We start from the raw sequence: 18,777 nt of genomic DNA, 5'->3' as shown, positions 1-18,777 counted from the left end.
CTGCGTCCTTATCCTCTATGAAGCGTGTATAAACTGGGGCAGAAATTACATCAGTGGCACCCTTGGTGCATTATATATGCCTCTGATATCACTTTCACTGTCCTAGTTCCGTAGCACTAATGTTTGTGATATGTTATTGTGGGGATAAAAATTGATTCAATTTGGCATCTGCCATACAAAAAAATCTGCATAAACTGTCATGTCCATCAGAAAGAACGTTACCAAAGTTAAGTAGCTTATTTTTATAGGTGTATCCAAACATCCCACTGGTGCAGATATAATATGCTCAGTCACAGAAGAAAAAAAAACTGCCTTCTGAATTTGATTAACACCACTTGCCTTTCAGAATATGTCCTCATCATAGACTAGTACATGCTAATATATGCAAATGAAACAACAATAAGAACTCTCTGATACACATAGGCAATTGAGAAATTAATGCTCAAGCCGAAAACACAAAATAAATGATATAGCCAGGTATTGAATTCATAAGTGTTTATATTTAGAATTCAATTTTGTTCATGCTGAATTACTTCTTTCAGTGAAAAAACAATGAAAGAACAATCGGTACAAAGTACGACCATCACACATAAATACAATTCAGTGACAGTTGGTGAAAGAAGTGCTCAAGTGCTGTGGTATATATACAGTGAAAATGAATAAATACAATTATATACACGGGTGATAGATAGGCCAACAATTAATTGATCTCCAATGAATCCTGGTGTATTTTAGAGGAGTCATGGAGTGTTCTGGACATAATGAGAGCGTTGACGTTTCGACCCTATTGCGCCCCAGTTGGTGGTCGCTGCGGGTCTTTATCAAGACAGGATGCGGTCGGTGACAGTATGGATCAGGAATAACGATTAGCCTGATGTGCTGCCACTCATTTGCTGGTCATATCCGTCGTAGAGACGATCGGATAACACTTGGTCCAAAGCGACTGGGAGTCGCTTTGGACCAAGTCGCTTTGGACCAAGTGTTATCCGATCGTCTCTACGACGGATATGACCAGCAAATGAGTGGCAGCACATCAGGCTAATCGTTATTCCTGATCCATACTGTTAGCGGCCGCATCCTGTCTTGATAAAGACCCGCAGCGACCACCAACTGGGGCGCAATAGGATCGAAACGTCGACGCTCTAATCAGGTCCAGAACACTCCATAACTCCTCTACAATACACCAGGATTCATTGGAGATCAATTAATTGTTGTCCTATCTATCACCCATGTATATAATTGTATTTATTCATTTTCACTGTATATATACCACAGCACTTGAGCACTTCTTTCACCAACTGTCACTGAACTGTATTTATGTGTGATGGTCGTACTTTGTACCGATTGTTATTTCATTGTTTTTTCACTGAATGAAGTAATTCAGCATGAACAAAATTGAATTCTAAATATAAACACTTATGAATTCAATACCTGGCTATATCATTTATTTTGTGTTTTCGGCTTGAGCATTAATTTCTCAATTGCCTATGTGTATCAGAGAGTTCTTATTGTTGTTTCATTTGCATATATTAGCATTTCTCAAAGCAATTTGTCCTACCCAACAGAACCATTTGTTTGTTTAACCACTAATACCCAGGTTCTGAGGGGCACAGAGTTACCCCATTTTTGTTAAGCCTCATCATAGACTACCTCACTGTACAATAATTTAAAATAGATTCATCAGGCTGAAAACAATTGTCCTTATAATGCGTTTTATGCATTTATTTTTTGTAGATGATGTATGTTTGTGTTTCCTTAGGCAAGTGTTGATTTTTGCATTATGTTTGGTGTCTTATAGGTTCTGGCACTTTTCTTTTAAGGCTGCTAAAAGATTACACTGAAATATGTGTGGCAGGTACTTCTTGGTGTGGATATTCTCAGTAACATTTTAAAATATTTAGATTCAGCAATATATCTACAGCATTTGGTCAACCCTAGATTTATGAACCATTGAACAGTGTTCCTGCTCAATCATTTAGCATTCCTTAATCCCCTCAAGACTGTATTCTGAAGAGCCAGGATCCTATTGACATTCCGGCTCATCACCAGAACGTACATGCAAGTTGTCACTTTGTTACCAGCAACTGATGTATAAAAAAGGTCTTGCAGTCTGAAATTATAATTTCCCTTCTTTTGTTCCATCTTTCAGGTTATTCTTTTGTTGATTATGTTTGTGATGCGCAAACGAGTGGCTCTCACAATTGCCTTGTTTCACGTGGCCGGGAAGGTCTTCATCCATCTTCCACTGCTAGTCTTCCAGCCTTTTTGGACTTTTTTGGCTCTGATCCTCTTTTGGGTTTACTGGATCATGGTGCTGCTTCTTCTCGGAACCGCAGGTAGGGTCTCATTCTCTAAAATCACCCTGACGCTGAGTAGATTGTTTGCTCCTAAGTTATTCCTTTATCCACTGCTTCCAACCATGATATCGTCCATATTTGCAACTCGAATTGTCAGCCCTGGATTACCTCAATTGGGTATTGAATTAAATAGAGTGGCGGGGTAACCATCTGATGCTGCTTTGTCTTTTGTGTCCTGTATTGGTTTGCAATTGAAGAGAAACATTCAAAGCATGTTACTTTTGGCAGTGTCTTACCACGGTATGAATAAAATCTCAGACTAGCGTATTACTAGAAATACAAATGATGGCTTTAAAAATTCATTGTTTGCTGCAACAGCTAACAATGTGATGCCTGGATTGCTTGAAATACCCTCAGCTACTGACAATCACTCAGGTTGCATTCAAATGCTATGTTTTTACCCATGATTCTACTGTAGAGAGACCTGCCATATGCAAATTTGTCTTGGCCCTACTCTAATAGGGACAGCCCATCTTGAACTGCCAGGCTAGGTCCCCTTCAGACGGGAACATGAGCTACCACATGTCCGTTTCATTTTCCTTAGGCCTTGTCATGGAGGTATAGCTGAGTCCTGTGGCACAGTGAGCACAGGATCCATGTCTGGACATACCCGCCTGTCTTTGGGCATTCAACTGCAGCAAACTAGGTGCTGGATGGAAAGCTTGACTTCATCTCATCCACTTGTATTTTAATTGGGCGTACATTCCAATTCATAATTTTCTCCCTCAATGCACTCTAGATAGAGAACTGCCATAAGCAAATCAGTCTCAGTACTGTACCTGCAAGAACTGTCAAGCCAAAACTGCCAGGCCTGGTCTTCTGCGCCTGTACCATAGGACTCAAGCTACCTTCTGCTGAGGTCCAAGTAGGCCAAGACCAGTCTGGGCTTGCTTACGTTCCTGTTCATACAAGACCAGTCCTGTCTGTTCAAGCTGGACTGTCCTATTGCAGAAGGGTCTATATTAATTTGGATATGGCTGGCTCTGGTCAGAGGTGGCATAATGGGAAAAATTATGGACTGGATTGCAATCCAGACTAATTACCAGTGTCTGATAAGTAACCCACTCATCACTTGTTTTCCTCAGCTTTTGCTGCAGATGTGTGGGTTGGCCACTTACAATTTTGAATGCCAGCAAGACCACTAAGTCTTTCATCTCTTTAAAGTTGATTAATTAAATACAATTCAGTTGTGTTACTCTGACACCTGTTTGTTACCATCCGTTGAAATGGAAAAGGCTGTAGTAGAAAAAACATTATATTAAAAAACATGTCTCTGGAACATAAACAGTTCATGCTTTTAAAAAGAATTACCATAAGAAAATGTAGGTTAGTGACGTGCAGCTGAAGATCACATGCTCTGCATACTCCTGCCATTAAGTGTTGGGCTCAGACGTGTTCAAATCGTTTTTTTGTCTAAGAACTTTTTTGAGTCACATGGTGTAATGACACTTCATCTGACTGGTAATGCCCATGGCATCAGCTCCATTGTTAGATTGTTTTTTTCTGCCGTCAGGTTCAGACTTATTACCAATTCTGGGTCACAGGCTGAGGTATTCATCATCAGACTTCTTCCACCTGTCCTCTCCCGTTGGCATGGAAAATACTTACTCCATTTGAATTCCCCTGGTCTCCGCGTCTGTCTGCCTTCGATGACAGCGTTTCTTTCGATGTCGCTTCTTGGGGCCCTACCCCTCGTGGGCCTTAGTACCTCGTCTTTGGTTCCTCTTGTCCCTGATGATCACACAGTGATGGAAAGGTCTCCCTTCCAATACTGCCCCCAGTGTCACTCTGTTTCCTTGGACCAATCGCCAAAAGGCCTGCAACCTCTCTTTTCCCCTGATCACAATGAGGCTGCATGTTTGTGTTCAGCCTGCCTTTCGCTCCAAGAAGGCCCTGCAGTATCAACAGGATCGAAACCTTGCTCGACGCATAATGTAGAGCCATGAAGGAGATGACACCCCCAACACCTTTGGGGAAAGGGATGTTAAGGAGGAGCCAAAGGCTGGCCCTTCTGAAGACCACAAGGCTAGCTTCCAATTGGAGTCCGAGACTGAGGAGCAGTTGGATCTGGAGGCGCACCATGAGTATACCCTCCCTGTGGCTGCACACTGTCTTCCTTCACAGGCCGAGCGACCCTTCCGTGTTGATCAGGCCTCAATTCCAGTCAATGGGCCTCCAGTCCACCGCTGCCTGCAGGCCCTAATTGGCACCAACAAAAAACCTCAGAGCCAATAACAAACAACACACCAGTGCCAAAGCTGCCTCGCAAACCTCTGCCTTCTTCAATGCTGACTGCTCCATCAATGCAGACACACCAAACGGCATTGAAAACGTCTTCAGCTCCTAAGCATCATCCGCCGCTGACAAACCAAAAGACCCCTTTGAAATAGTCGTTCGGTGCCAAATCCCTGTCATCGGTAGTGTCAGAGGATATGGAGATGCTGATCTCTGAGCGTCTCCAGGGAGAGCTGGACGCACAACAAGAGACTATCCATCCACAGACAGTAAAGATCTCGACAAACTGCCACCTAAGGTGCAAAATGCTATTTCAAGAAGATGGAAACTGACTTTCAAGGAACAGCTTTCCTTGGAGCCTCCGCCTCCTCTCAAGAACAGGAGACATCAGGACAGGTGCACTAGCCAACTTCAAGTTAGTCCCCAGCTCCTTCTCCTCCTCTACCTCCACCTCCTCCTCCTCCTCTACCCCCACCGCCTCCTCGGGTGCCATCACCATATAAGCGACTGCCGTCACTTTCTCCACAGGGCTTGCCACATTCCTTTTATGGAGGTAACAGCCGCTAGTACCTTGTTGAATTCCATGAGAGCCGCTCTTATCCTGACCCTAGAGACGACCCCTGGGACGACCACAATGATGATTCCCCTGAGGGACAGGGTTCCAGATCTCTATCCCGGCAAATCCTCCCCTCATGATACACTACTTCTTACCTGAGGTGGTTCCCATGGTTGCCACCTTCCACAAGGTTGATCTGCATACCGTCCAGAAAGACAATGACTTCCTGATAGAGACGCTGTCCACCACTGAGCGCACCCTGCAGTTTCTGCATATTTGCAAGGGATTGCCTAAAACTTCACTTGACACCACCAAGAAAACCACTAGGGGGGTTACACCAAAGGTAGATAAAAAAAGGTGGCTACAAAATACAAACCCTCCCTACCGACCCATCCCACATCAGCAGACAACTCCTACTGGATTCTCTGGTGACTCACACACCCCATAAGCATACCAATGCCCAAGGAACTGGCGATGCCACTCCTGGACTATGGTAACGCAGTATACACAGGGCTTCCTGACAAACTCCTGGAGAAACTTCAGATTGTTTTAAATGATGCAGCAAGGCTGATCTTTAAACTGCCAAGAAGAGCACATGCCACCCCCTGCCACAACAGCTACACTGGCTCCCAATCAAGCACAGGGTCAGGTTCAAGGGTCTGTGCATTGCACATAAAGCACAATATGGAGTAGCGCCCAATTACATCAAAGATCCCTTGAAGCCCTACGTGCCCGCACGTTGTCTCGGGTCATCTGAGTCTAGCTTGCTGGTCTGCCTGCACTTTAACAGAGCAACATTGGGGGGGGCGGGCTTTCTCAGTTGTGATTCCCCAGATCTGGAACAAGCTACCGGATAGTATGCGCAGGGAAACCACCCTTCTTCCGTTCAGGCGGAAACTCAAAACCATCTTGTTTACTGAGGCATATGGATAAATCCACCTTACTGTGTACTGAGTATCAGCGGGATTAAGGGATTTCCGGGCTCTTGGTCCATGCTTCAAGCGCCTAGAGACCTTTTGGTGATTGGCGCTTTACAAATATAATCTAACATAACATAACTCCACCAGATAAAGAGAGTAAGAAAATGAATGCAGCAGTCAAGAAAGTTGCTGCGCAATTGGCCTCGCAATGGAGGATTGCTAATTCAGTCGGCTTGCTCTCTTGCTATGATAAGGCCCACTGGGATGAGTTGGAGGGACTTCTCCAGCACCTCCCAGAGAAATACAGACAGTGTGGCCATCAGCTCTTCTCTGAGGGTAAATTAATATCAGACACCGCTTTCAGGTGTGCCATTGACACTGCTGATACTTTGGCTAAAGGTATCAACTCTAGTGGCCTTCTTAAAAGCCATGCTTGCTCTGTGTCTCTGGCTTCACAGGATGGAGGGCGCATCTCCACCATATGACATCAACGTTGTTTCCGTATCAATCACTTAGAGCTGCTGGCCAACCAGCTAGCATTCAAGGCCTTCTAACGCCGGGTCCAACACAAGGTAGTCCTCATCAAAACATACAACATGACGTCAACTTTTTTCCTTCAGAAAGTACACACACTCCACAGCTGTCGGTGGCGGCCCAGAACATTAGGCATTGGGCACTTCGCCACAAGATACATTTGCTTGCAAAGTGCATACCAGGAGTGGACAATTTTGCTGACCTACTAAGCAGGGTAGGGGGAACAAGTCCATGAGTGAGGACTCAACCCTTTGTTTCTACTTCCATACTTCTGTTGTTGGGGGTTTCAGTTAGACCTATTCACAAATGCCAAAGCTTCTCCTCCAGGTTCCCACAGTTCATGGGCAATGCATTGTGGATGAACTTGTCAGGGATACTCTTTTCTTCCTGTCCTACTCCTACAGAATGTGGTTTGGAAGCTTCTGCAAATGTCCCTCAGCCTCACCCTGGTGGATCCTACTTGGGCCAGACAACCCTGGTTCACAACTGTTCTAGACCTGTCTGTAGTTCCCCTTGAGAAACTGCCCAACTGGCCAGATCTCACGCAGAACTAAGTCATCATCAGGCATACGAACAGCAGGCAGCTCAATTTGGCTCCTGAGCCCTTAGAGCTTGGTTACTTGCATCTGTTTTCGGAATGCTTGTCTATCCTTAAAGAGGTCTGTAGGCCTACCAAACTGACCTCATATGTGGCAACATGGAAAAGGTTTGCCACTGCTGCCTTTCCAAACACATTGAGTGACTCAGTCAGTCTATGACAGTCTGTTACCTTCTTCATCTTCAGCCATCAGGCCTTGCTTGCACCTACATTTGGCTGCAATTGCAGCTTACTTATAAAACAGGGAGCACTCTTCCTTATTCAGAGTCCCCGTCATCAAAGCTTTAATGGAAAGACTCAAATGGGTTGTTTCATCCAGGGTGCCTCCAGCCCCTGTTTGGAACCTCAATGTAGTCCTAACTCGACTCACATGCCCTCATTTTGAGTCCCTCTCTTGTGCCTCTCCTTACAGTTACTCTCATTGAAGGTTGCCTTCCTCGTTGCTATCACTTCTTTGGGGGTGTGAGCGAGCTCCTAGCTCTTACATTAGAGGAGCTCTTCTTTCAGGGTCACATTGATAGTCATCTTTAGGACTAATCCAAAATGTTCCCCAAAGCTAGTATCCCCTTCCATCTTAATCAAACCATTGAGCTACCAGTTTGCTTCCAGCAGCCAGACTTTGTGGCAGAGAGGGCCCATCATACACTCATACACTAGATGCTAAGCGGGCCCTCCTGTATTTACATTGACTGGACCAAGCTCTTTTGTAAAAGTGAGCAACTCTTTGTTGCTTTCACTAAACTACATAAAGGCTGTACTCTTTCTAAAGTGGGTCCAGCAAGTGCATTCGTACTTAGTACACAAAGGCCAAAAGGCATCTGCCTACCCACCCAGGACACACTCCACCCACAAGAAGGGGGCTGTATAGCCTTCCTTGTCAAAATCCCCATAGCTGACATTTTTAAAGCAGCTACCTTGTCCACTATATGCATGTTTACCTGATACTACTTTGTGAAAGTCTTAGCACGCCAACAAGCGAAAGTCGGCCAAGTTGTGTTACATATTCTTTCTCAGTTCTCTGCAACATCATCAGGCTAGCCACCGCTTTACAGTTTATGTTGAACATGTGTATCTACAGCCACATATGCCACCAACGGTATATGTTAACCTGTAAGCATCTGTTCATGGGATTTAGTGCTCTAGATTCACATGCACCCACCCATTTACCCGAATGTCTTTGAGTGTTGCAGAAGTCCTCCTATCTTTTTGCATGGCCATTGCCCTTTTCTTTTCTATGCTCCATTCTCATCCTCACCTGCTCTGCGAAAAACAGTCAAACAATGGAGCAGCTGCCCATGCGCATTACCAGTCAGAAGAGAAGTCACTATACCTCGTGACTCAAAAGACTTATTCGAGGAAAAACAAGTTGCACACACCGGAGCCCAACACTAGATGCCAGGACTTTGCAGAGCATTGGAATTTGCAACACTACATGCTACGAATAGATAGATACAGGGTAAGTAGCATATTTCTTACTACGCAGTTTAGTTTCAACTCCCAAACTAAACCAAATGTAGCAGTAGTCTAAGCTGTCTGCAACTATGAATTTTTAACTCTGGCACAGTGCCATATCTCAGTTCTCTGTAACTGTTTTGGACAAGCACAAAATGAATTTACTTATTTCTGTAAAAAGTTGTTTTAGGCAAGTTTAACAATCAGATCTTGTTTTCGGTGAATGAGTGGTATGTTTAAGATCATTAGCACCATGATACCCTATAGTGAAAGGTGAGCATATCTGAATGCTGTAACTACTGTGAATCAATTGCAGGTGTAATGTCCCTCACCCAGGATATCTTCACCACTAGATAGGATAAATCCAGTCATGTCTTCTGAAACGTGCCAGAGATGGAGTGCAAATGTGAACATTAGTTTTTATATTAAAAGAGTCAGAAGCATTGAGTTGATTTTGCTGTTGATATTCATAGTATTAGTTTTAATTTGAAAGTGTGAAATCGCTTTACACAGCATCCTAACGTGAGTTGTTTGACACACAGTGATCATGGCATTTACTAATTATTTTGCTTCACAACATTTGGATCTGATAATGGTGTTATCTGGACCATGGGCGTAGTTCACCACCCGCTATACTGGATTCTACAGAAACAGATTCTATTGTTTTATGACCCTTCTTAACTTTTATCTCGGGCTCGCAGGTCAACCTAAGTCAGAAGGAGAAAGGGGGACAGAGAGAAAGAAAAATATTAAAACGGCAAAGAAAACATAAGATAGAGGCAAATGAAGTGAAACTGCCTAAAGGAAAGAAAGTAAATTGGAAATAACGAACGAAGGACAAAGAAGAATTCCGAAAAGAGTTCAAAAGTACATGGGAATTGGGAAAAAAAGATGGAAAAGAGTCAAAGAAGAAAAAGGGTGGAAAGAAGAAAGGGAAGGTACAACGAAATAAATGAGAAAATGAAAGTCGAGAAAAGGGGAAGGCAGTAAAATATTCTGAAATAAAGAAATGAGACAAAAGGATGGGCGACTGAAAGAAAGACGAGATCAAATAATTAATGGAAGGAATGCAAACAGAAAAGATGAAAAGATGGTGTGAAGGAACAACATAAGCATGATATGAATAAAAATATTGAAAAAGATTGAAAACTAGAAAAAGGTCCGATGGAATGAGAGCAGAATAGATGGAATAAAAGAAAGGTAGAAAAAATCAGATATGCATAAAAACAAAGGAAAAATGATAGAAAGAAGGAAGGAAAGTATAAAAAGAAAGAAAGAAGATGGAATGTATACATGAGAGAAATAAGCCAGTACTGGTAAATGTGTGTTTTATGGCCAAATTCCTTTAAATTCTAATGTAAGATTTGTAATGTTGCACCAATTTGAACACATTTTACTCAAAGGTACAATTCCCATGCCACTTCATAGGAAGAGTTGGTGTCACTCACTCTACTTGCACATTTATAGGTATAGATGGTTCGAAGTTGTGAGTCTTTTATTTTTCTGGCTACTCCCTTGATCTGACAAAGAAAATAGAAGAGCACAACCAGTACAAGTATATATTTGACTTAAAGTAGTCAAGAAAATTATTTAATATACAAAATTAGACAACATATAACACTTTGTTCAGCGTGTAAGTCTTTGCTCCTAATGCCCAGTTGTCGTAGCAATGATACAGCCGACGTTTAAGGTTTTTTAGCACTTAAAAATGATTTTTAGAACAAGATATTGTTTATGCAGTTGTTTTGAAATGTAATATAACTGAAATCCAACTATATTATGTGTTCAACAGCCTTGAAAAAGTAGTTAATTACGACGAAACACGTGTCGGCTGTATCATTGCTACACAACTGGGCATTAGGAGCAAAGACTTACACGCTGAACAAAGTGTTACATGTTGTCTAATTTTGTATATTAAATAATTTTCTTGACTACTTTAAGTCAAATATATACTTGTACTGGTGGTGCTCTGCTATTTTCTTTGTAATATTGTTTATATATAGAGGATTCTGAATATAACAACTAGCACTGCGGATGGCATGGTGTAGTGGCATGAAGCACGCCTAAAACAAATTGTTTACATTTGACTACTGTGCAAACAAAACAGAGGTGCTGGCTGGTATTAAGAATCCACTGCCATTGATTCTTTTGTTCGACTCCCGTGATCTGGACTGCTAAATTATCTGCGTTGTGGCAACTGTGGAATGGTGGTAAACTTGAGAAGCATTTTGATGCAGATTGGTCAAAGTGCTTATTGCACAGAGCCCCTTTGTCTGTTGGCAAAGTTGCAATCTTTATCTGTTTCAGCCAGATGCATGCGTCATTAGAATGTTGATAATCCAGATGGTGTGGTATAGCCAAGTAAAACCTATTCCATGAATGTCCAGCTGTAAAGTTCAGCCTCTTAAAGTGGGCGAGGGGGCTTGTATTTAAAACTAGTATTTTCTATCCTTCTGTTCACCTTAATTCGTGATTGATTGTTCTTCGTCAGGTGACCCTGTGAGGAATGACCGAGGCTATGTGGAGTTCAAGGTGGCAGGACCGCTGCAGTACATGTGGTGGTACCACTTGGTGGGTCTCGTATGGATCAGCGAATTCATTCTGGCCTGCCAGCAGATGGCGATTGCTGGGGCTGTAGTGACGTACTACTTCACCAGGTAAGACCCTCACAAAACAGTCTGATCTTTCATCACTACCTCCTTTGGCTACCGACAAGGAACAATGTTGTGCACAATACATGCTTTGACTTGTATTTCTTGAACCATCTGTGAAAGCATCATGTGATGTCAAATAGAACTAAACTATGATTTCAGCACCATGTAAGGTCAAAGAGAAGTAGACCGTGATTTCAGAACAATGATTCATCAGTCAGGGTGTGCATCCTAAATTTCGAATCCAGAATATTGAGGCATGCAAATATGTAAGACAAATATCAAATCCAAAATATCAAACAGTAAGTTTAGATTTTCTATACCGAACTCTGCATATATGTACATATATATGGACATTGGTGATGCATATATTTTCAAAGTATGTAGATGTTGAGTTCGGAATAGCAAATCTATACTTACCTACATGCACTTTTCTTTCGATATTTTGTCCCTCAATTCTCTGTCCACAATATTCTTGTATGTCGATGTTCTTGGGCACGATATTCAGTTGTACAACCATCATCCAGGTCCATTAAATTGGATTATATTGTGGCATTGGGCCATCAAGTTTACGGTCTGTTTGCTGTGACTGAAGTGGTAGGTAGAAACCTCTCTAGTGGCTTAAAGGGTATGGACCAGGCAGCAGGGTCGGATTGGGATCACAATTTGGCCCGGGAACTGACGAAAAAGTGGCCCATATTTGCGGGGCGTGGCCCACATTCGCGAGGCGTGGCCCACATTTGCGGCGTGCCCTTTCATGAAACACACAAGGAATGTAAGTGGAAGGATATTGTTCTTGAGAAGGACACAGGGCCAAGGGGATCATGTCCTACAAGCTGAGCACCTGAAAAACAGCCAGGCCCCTTTCTATTACCAAATTATTCCCAGCCCTCCAGCGCAGGAGCATCTGAAAACAGCGAGGCCCCTTTCTATTACAAAATTATTCCTCGCCCTCCAGCGCAGGAGCACCTGAAAAACTGCGAGACCCATTTCTCTTAAAAAAATATTCCCCAGCCCTCAAGCACAGGAGCATCTCAAAACTGCGAGGTCTCTTACTCTTAAAAAATGATTCCCTAGCCCTCCAGCGCAGGAGCACCTGATAACAGCGAAGCCCCTTTCTCTCAAAAAATGATTCCCCAGCCCTCCAGTGCAGGAGCACCTGAAAAACAGTGAGGCCACTTTCTCTCAAAAAATTATTCCCCAGCTCTCCAGTGCAGGAGCACCTGGAAAGGGCGAGACTCCTTTCTCTCAAAAAATGATTCCCCAGCCCTCCAGTGCAGGAGCACCTGAAAAACATGGAGGCCCCAGCTATTTGTAAATTACTCAACCCTCCCCAGGCCTTAACTGCCTCGGTGCAATGGCGTGACAGGAGAGGGGCTAAAGCAAAAACACAGGTTCTGAGCCATCCATGGGGATGGGAGGGCTAAGGTGAAGATGGTGTGGGTTGCCCACATCACCTGGCCCCCATAGTGAGACCCATTCTTCTTTGCCCACTACGCCCTGAATGAGAAGGGCTGTGGGCGAGGACTAATGCAAGCACTGTTTCTGGGCTGCGTGAGCCCCAAGGGGGCCGAGGTGAAAATGGCTCATAGGCCTGAGCAACACCTGGCCCCCTGGGAGGCCGATTCTGGCACACAATCAACTCTACCCAGCCCACTATCAGCATGATTGCTCGGGAGGGCAGGGGGTCAAGGAGAGGCCACAGCTGATCATTGCTGAACGGCCGACCGCGCAGGGAAGCTGCTTTATTCTCCCTGTCAGTGCTCTCTGTGGACTGGTAAAGGGGGGAGAAACCGGCCCACAGAGTGCACTGAGACACCGACCCTTCGTCCCATGCCCGAGTGCCCGCAATGCCAATCCGCCCCTGCCAGGCAGCCTATGTATTAAATAACCAGTAGCTGAACAAAACTGGCAATACTCACCATGACACATTCAAAAGAGAAAATTACTTTTATAAAAACGAGTAAGGCTCTGAATTGATAGGGGTTAAACAAACAATTGGTTCTGTTGGGTAAAACAAAATTACTTTTGACACTGCTAGCGCATGCAATCTAGGGCAGAAGCTCTCCTGCACACACTTTCTTCAGAAATTTATAATTTAGCAAATAAGTCATAAAATCGACTGGTTTGTACTGTATCTTTTTATCAGAATTACATCATTCATTGATGTCATACAGTACATGGGTAGATTGTCAGCATAAGTGGCGTTTTGACCCTAAGGTGCCCCAATCGGTGGTAACGGCGGGCCTTTTTCAAGACAGAAGTAGCATAGATTCATCAACAGCGGACGGATGAGTAACCACACCGCCGTCATTTTCCTACGTCATCCCAGACTTCGGATACACCAGCCCTTGTGCTGTACAAGTTCAGGCTGAGAGTCCCCGGCTTGGACACTAGAAACTGTCAAAAAGCTATAACTCCCTTCTCCCCCCCCCCCCCCCCCCCCCCCCCCCACTCCTGTCTTGAAAAAGACCCCCTGGGATCTGCACTAGGGTTTAATTTTCCTGCCATCTCCACTACGATGTTTAAGCCAGACCAACGACAGGCCAAATTACATTGATAAGCACAAATCCACAGTGCCAATGGAGCAACGAGCCCTCAACGGTCAAGAGCTAGAAGGTGTACATATGGCTGTAATGATTAACAAAGTCGGAGTTTAAAATATATTAACCTAAAGATAGGCATGTTATCTGCCCAGCTTGATAATTTTCACCAGCGAGTGGACCATCAAGACACTAAGGCCGTGCAATCAGAGACCAGTATCTCTGATCTAGAAGATGCCCACTGCGCAATGGAGAGTGACCTGACCTTGGCCCTGCGTGAGCTCAAGGACATTAAAGCAAAGGACACTGATTTGGAGGGCAGGTCGCGGAGAAATAACGTCTGGATCCTAGGGATCCCTGAATCTACAAGCGGTAACAATATGGAGGACTTTTTTTTAGAAACTGTTGGCAACTCTCTTTGGCGGTGATGGGTTCTCCACTGCTTTTGTTGTAGAAAGTGTGCATCGCATGCTGGCACCTAAGCTTGGCCAAAATCCAAGCCCCATCACTGCACGATTGCTGCACTATAAGGACAGGGAATTTATACTGCAACTCAACAGAGACACGCCTGAAGTATGCTACAAAGTCTCTGGGATTTCTTTTTACCTTGGCTTCCCACCAAACGTCCAAGAAGCTTGGTGTTTCTTTATGGAGGTCAAGATCTTGCACGGTCTGTCTCTTAAGTATTCCATGCTGTTTTTCCGCTAGGCTGTGTCTTGAATTTAAAGGGAACATTTCTTTACCCATCCCAGTACTGCCCTAGACTTTTATCAAATCGAGGCAGGGAGAGTCTCCTTCTACCTCATCGGCTATGTGTGGGAGACTGGCGGCAGAGCACCACTGTTCTCAGCAATAATGATTGATGTCTGCATTTGATTATTGGTCACTATTGATCTGTGTGATGTATAGTTCTGTCATGTTTTTCAAACTGAGTTTCTGCAGTTAGCTTGTATGCTGTTGATGTCTGTGATATAGTTAGAAAGGATATAGCTGCAGACTGGTGGACGTTATGCTGAAATGGGACAACCTGGCTAATTTGGGTATCATTGATTGCGACTAAAGTTGAGCCTGACGCTACCCATGTGCTGTGAGGTTACCAATACACCACTAATTAACGTACTGAGACACCACTCAGGGATCTGCTCCCTTGGCACCCACACTCTTGAAGCCATGTACCCCAGGGCTGCTCAGCCCTACAGTTTTTTCTTACTTGTTTGTGATCCCTTACAAGATGTCTAGGAGATTCACCAACAATTGGGGTTGACTCGGTGGTGGGGGGGGGGGGAGAGGGTTGTTTGTTAAGGACTTTTACATTACGCGGTTATCTCATGACATAGGCATAAATAGATATATCAAAACACCATCATTGCATACAGATAAATCGTGGTCTCATGGGGTCATGGCGTTGCTTCCTAAGCATCCCCACTACACTTGATATACACACTGATGGTTAACCTAACAACATGGAATGTTAGAGAACTGAACAACCCTAGCAAGGCCAGGTGGGTAGCGGTGTACCTGGCCCAGCATCATATCGACATCACCCTTCTTCAGCAATCCCATTGCAACCCAATGACTAGGCGACTTTTGCTACGTCAAGGAAAGCACGCTGCTATTTCTCCTCCTACTACACTTACTCCTGAAGGGTGGCTATACTCCTACAGTTTCTTCCAGGTGGAGAGTCAATAGGATTCGGCCGGCATGGTGATGGCTGGAGTACTGAATGGCCGCTGGAACTTGGCTATTAATGTCTGTGGCACAAATGTTGATGACCCGGACTTCTTTGATAGCGTATTACAACTCAGTTCGAAATATAGGGAATGGCCAGCAATTTGGTGTAGGATTTTAACCGCACTTTTCCCTCGCCCCTCGCCCCTCGATAGATCAACTGCAGCTTTGCAGTCAGACTTGCGTGAAAGTCTCGCCCTCCCATACATTATGCTGACATACGCCCTAGTTGACGCTTGGCGGTTTCTTCACTCCAGAGCTGCAGAGTATACTTTTCATTCCCCAGTACACTGGCCCTTTTCTGGGCTGGATAAGTGGCTCATTTCAGACAAGCTGATGCCGCAGACTTGGGATATAGTCATACTCCCTAATAGCCTATCTGATCACTCGCCTCCCAATGCAGCTCACTTTCAGCCATCCAAGCCCCCCTACACTGTTCTACTCATGGTGGCTGAAAGGCACAGAATTGCTAGATCAAGTCTTTTGCACCAAAATCAGGGAGGCTATTTTGGAGTATTTCCAACTCAACGAGAATTCTGTGACCACTGTAGCTACGACCTGGGAGGCTTTCAAGGTGTACATTCAAGGTGTATGTATTGCTGAATGCACATCAGTGCTACAATCGATACCCAGGCACCTCTCACTCTTGGAAACTTGGCTCAAGAACTTCAAAAACAGCTATGTCTTAGATCAGAAAAGTCCCTTTTAGCGCAGCTTCAGGACACGGTGCAGGAATTCAGAGACGAGCTTAAGGCAAAGTGCTGTACCTGGCACATGGTGAGGGTGATAGAGAAGACAGAACGCTGGCCTGGATCGCCAGGTGCGACGGGAGGTGTAGGTATGTGCAGCATTCATTGAACAGGAGGGGACATCACCACTGAGCCCACCATTATCCTGGCAGACTTCTCGCACTTCTATGAGGACTTTTATGCATGCACATCTCAAGCGGACCAGGCTGGTACCTTGATCAGGGTTCACTTACCTGGCGGGATTGTGAAGTTAGGGAACTTTTGAACTCTCCCATTACCCCTGAGGATATTAAGAGGGTCATAAGATTAAGAGGGCCATAATTAGTCTCCCTAGTGGCAAGGCTCCAGGTGGCGATGGTCTACTTATTGAATTTTATAAATCGTATATTGATATACTGTCCCCCAAACTCCTTGATATGTATACTGCAGACATTGAATCGTGGAGCCTTCTGCACTCTTCAATGGAGGCAACTATAACAGTATTTATCAAGCCCAACAACGAACCCACTGAGTGCTCCTCATATCGCCCCATTTGCCTGCTCAACACAGACAGTAAGATATTTGCAAAAATCCTCTCTCAGAGACTACAACCATTAATGCAATTCTTAGGCTTATCCGACCAGTCTGGCTTCATCACCCAACCAGTCAGGCTTCATCCCCCAATTATCTACCTCATTCAACCTCCGTACATTTAACGGCTATATTACATAGTAGATCCTCCGCTTCCCTCGAGCGCTGTACTACTAGATGCTGAGAAAGCATTTGATTCACTATACTGGTTGTTTGAGTAAGGTCCTTCGTTGACTGGGTATAGGGCCCTACATTTTATCGCTTAATAAACACTACAATACCTTCACTACACTTACACTCTACTTTGTTCACTGTCGGCTGGGGCACTTGGCAGGTGTGTCCTCTCTTATCTTTGCACTGGCTATAGAGCCTTTAGCTTGCTTCATTCAAGAGTTGCATTTGCATCGCGGACTATCCCTGGGCAATACATAACTGATAATCTCCTTGCATACTGACAATGTTATCCTGTATGTGAGGAAGCCGGAGATTAATCTAGCTCCTCTTGTCCGAGGAATGTTTCACTTTGGGGGCTACTCTAGGCTACAAATTGATTTGTGAAAATCAGAGGTATTCCCTCTCACTGACACTTGTAAGGAACCCACACTAGAACACTCTGAGATAGAGCCCTGAAGGGGTGAAATACCTTGGGATCTTGGTCACCCTGGATGCGGATGACCTGATGTACAGTAATTATGGTACACCATCGACTAAATTGAGTTGAGTACCGAGAGGTGGATTCAGCTTCCGTTGCCCCTCTTTGGGAGGATCTTCTTCATAAAGATGGTGATATTACCTTAGCTTTTATATCAGTTCACTAACATCCCTGTGCATTTCCTGCATCACTTTTACTGGCGATTGCGTCGGATATGGCATGGGGGCCAACCTTGTATGTGCTGGGAAGTGTTGGCACTCCCTAATCAGTGAGGTGGGCTTGGGTTACCCAACATTTACCTATCTTATTTGGTGGCGCAGACTCATTACCTAAAATACTGGACACTAGCTCACTGCACACCCCTGCACGTCAGGGTTGGCAAACAAGAGCTAGAACACACTCACTGGTGAGTCGTATCTGTGCACTGCCCTGAATGGCATAACAAGACATGGATATGCGTGCCTTGATGAGCAAAGCATGATGGTAGCTAGCCCGAAAATTGCATTATGACATTCCCTCTTACCCGTAGCTGCCGGCTGCGGATAATCCCCTATTGCCTCCTAGTAGTGTGAGAGCTGTCAAGGGGCTGCGGCAGTAGATTATAAACACCATTGGCTACCTATTAAACAAGCATTGGCATAGCCAATAGGTCTCGCCTTTGGGACCTTATAAGTGTTTAGCCCTGCAACTGTTGATGTTGTTGCACCAAGGATATTGTGCTGCATAACTAAATACTTCTAAGGTCCCAAAAGCGAGACCTATTGGCTATGCCAGTGCTTGTTACAATTTGTCATGCCATACATCCCGCAACACCATGCATGCATCTTATTCTGAAAATCATAACCAATGTACTTTCAACCGTGAATGATAAATAGAGCAGTTACTTAATTGTCTACCTTAAACACACTTTGGGCACCACAAGGGACTCTAAAGTGCTATGTAAATGCAAAGACAATACAATAACACTAACATCACAAATTCACTAGGGCACGAAGCAACTGCAGCAAGAAACAAAAGCCTCTATGGCGGAACAGAGTTGGAAAAAGTATACCTTCCCTGCAATCAAAAGGTTTTGCAATACTTTTCGCGTACACTAACTTTTATATCACAGACACTATTCTCAAATCAGCAGTTATTTCAAGGGGGTATAAATAGATTGACTATCCTAAAACATTGCATCGCTTTGTAAAATTATTATGCCCTAAATAAAGAAATACTTTGTAGGAAGACGT

At 44.2% G+C, this 18,777-nt stretch overlaps 1 protein-coding gene across 2 annotated transcripts in view; it reads left to right on the top strand.

The window, feature by feature from the left end:
- SLC44A1 (solute carrier family 44 member 1) overlaps positions 1 to 18,777 on the top strand; it is a 521,394-nt gene that overhangs the window by 449,361 nt on the left and 53,256 nt on the right. For both annotated transcript variants that reach the window (XM_078676674.1, XM_078676673.1), the window contains exons 9-10: positions 2,150 to 2,336; positions 11,144 to 11,309. In XM_078676674.1, the coding sequence (XP_078532800.1) occupies positions 2,150 to 2,336; positions 11,144 to 11,309 (353 nt within the window). The remainder of the gene's footprint in view (positions 1 to 2,149; positions 2,337 to 11,143; positions 11,310 to 18,777) is intronic.

This window comes from Lissotriton helveticus, chromosome 2_1 (genome assembly GCF_964261635.1).
Source record: "Lissotriton helveticus chromosome 2_1, aLisHel1.1, whole genome shotgun sequence".
In the NCBI taxonomy this organism is placed as follows: Eukaryota; Metazoa; Chordata; class Amphibia; order Caudata; family Salamandridae; genus Lissotriton; species Lissotriton helveticus.
This window is presented reverse-complemented; position numbering and strand designations above follow the sequence as displayed.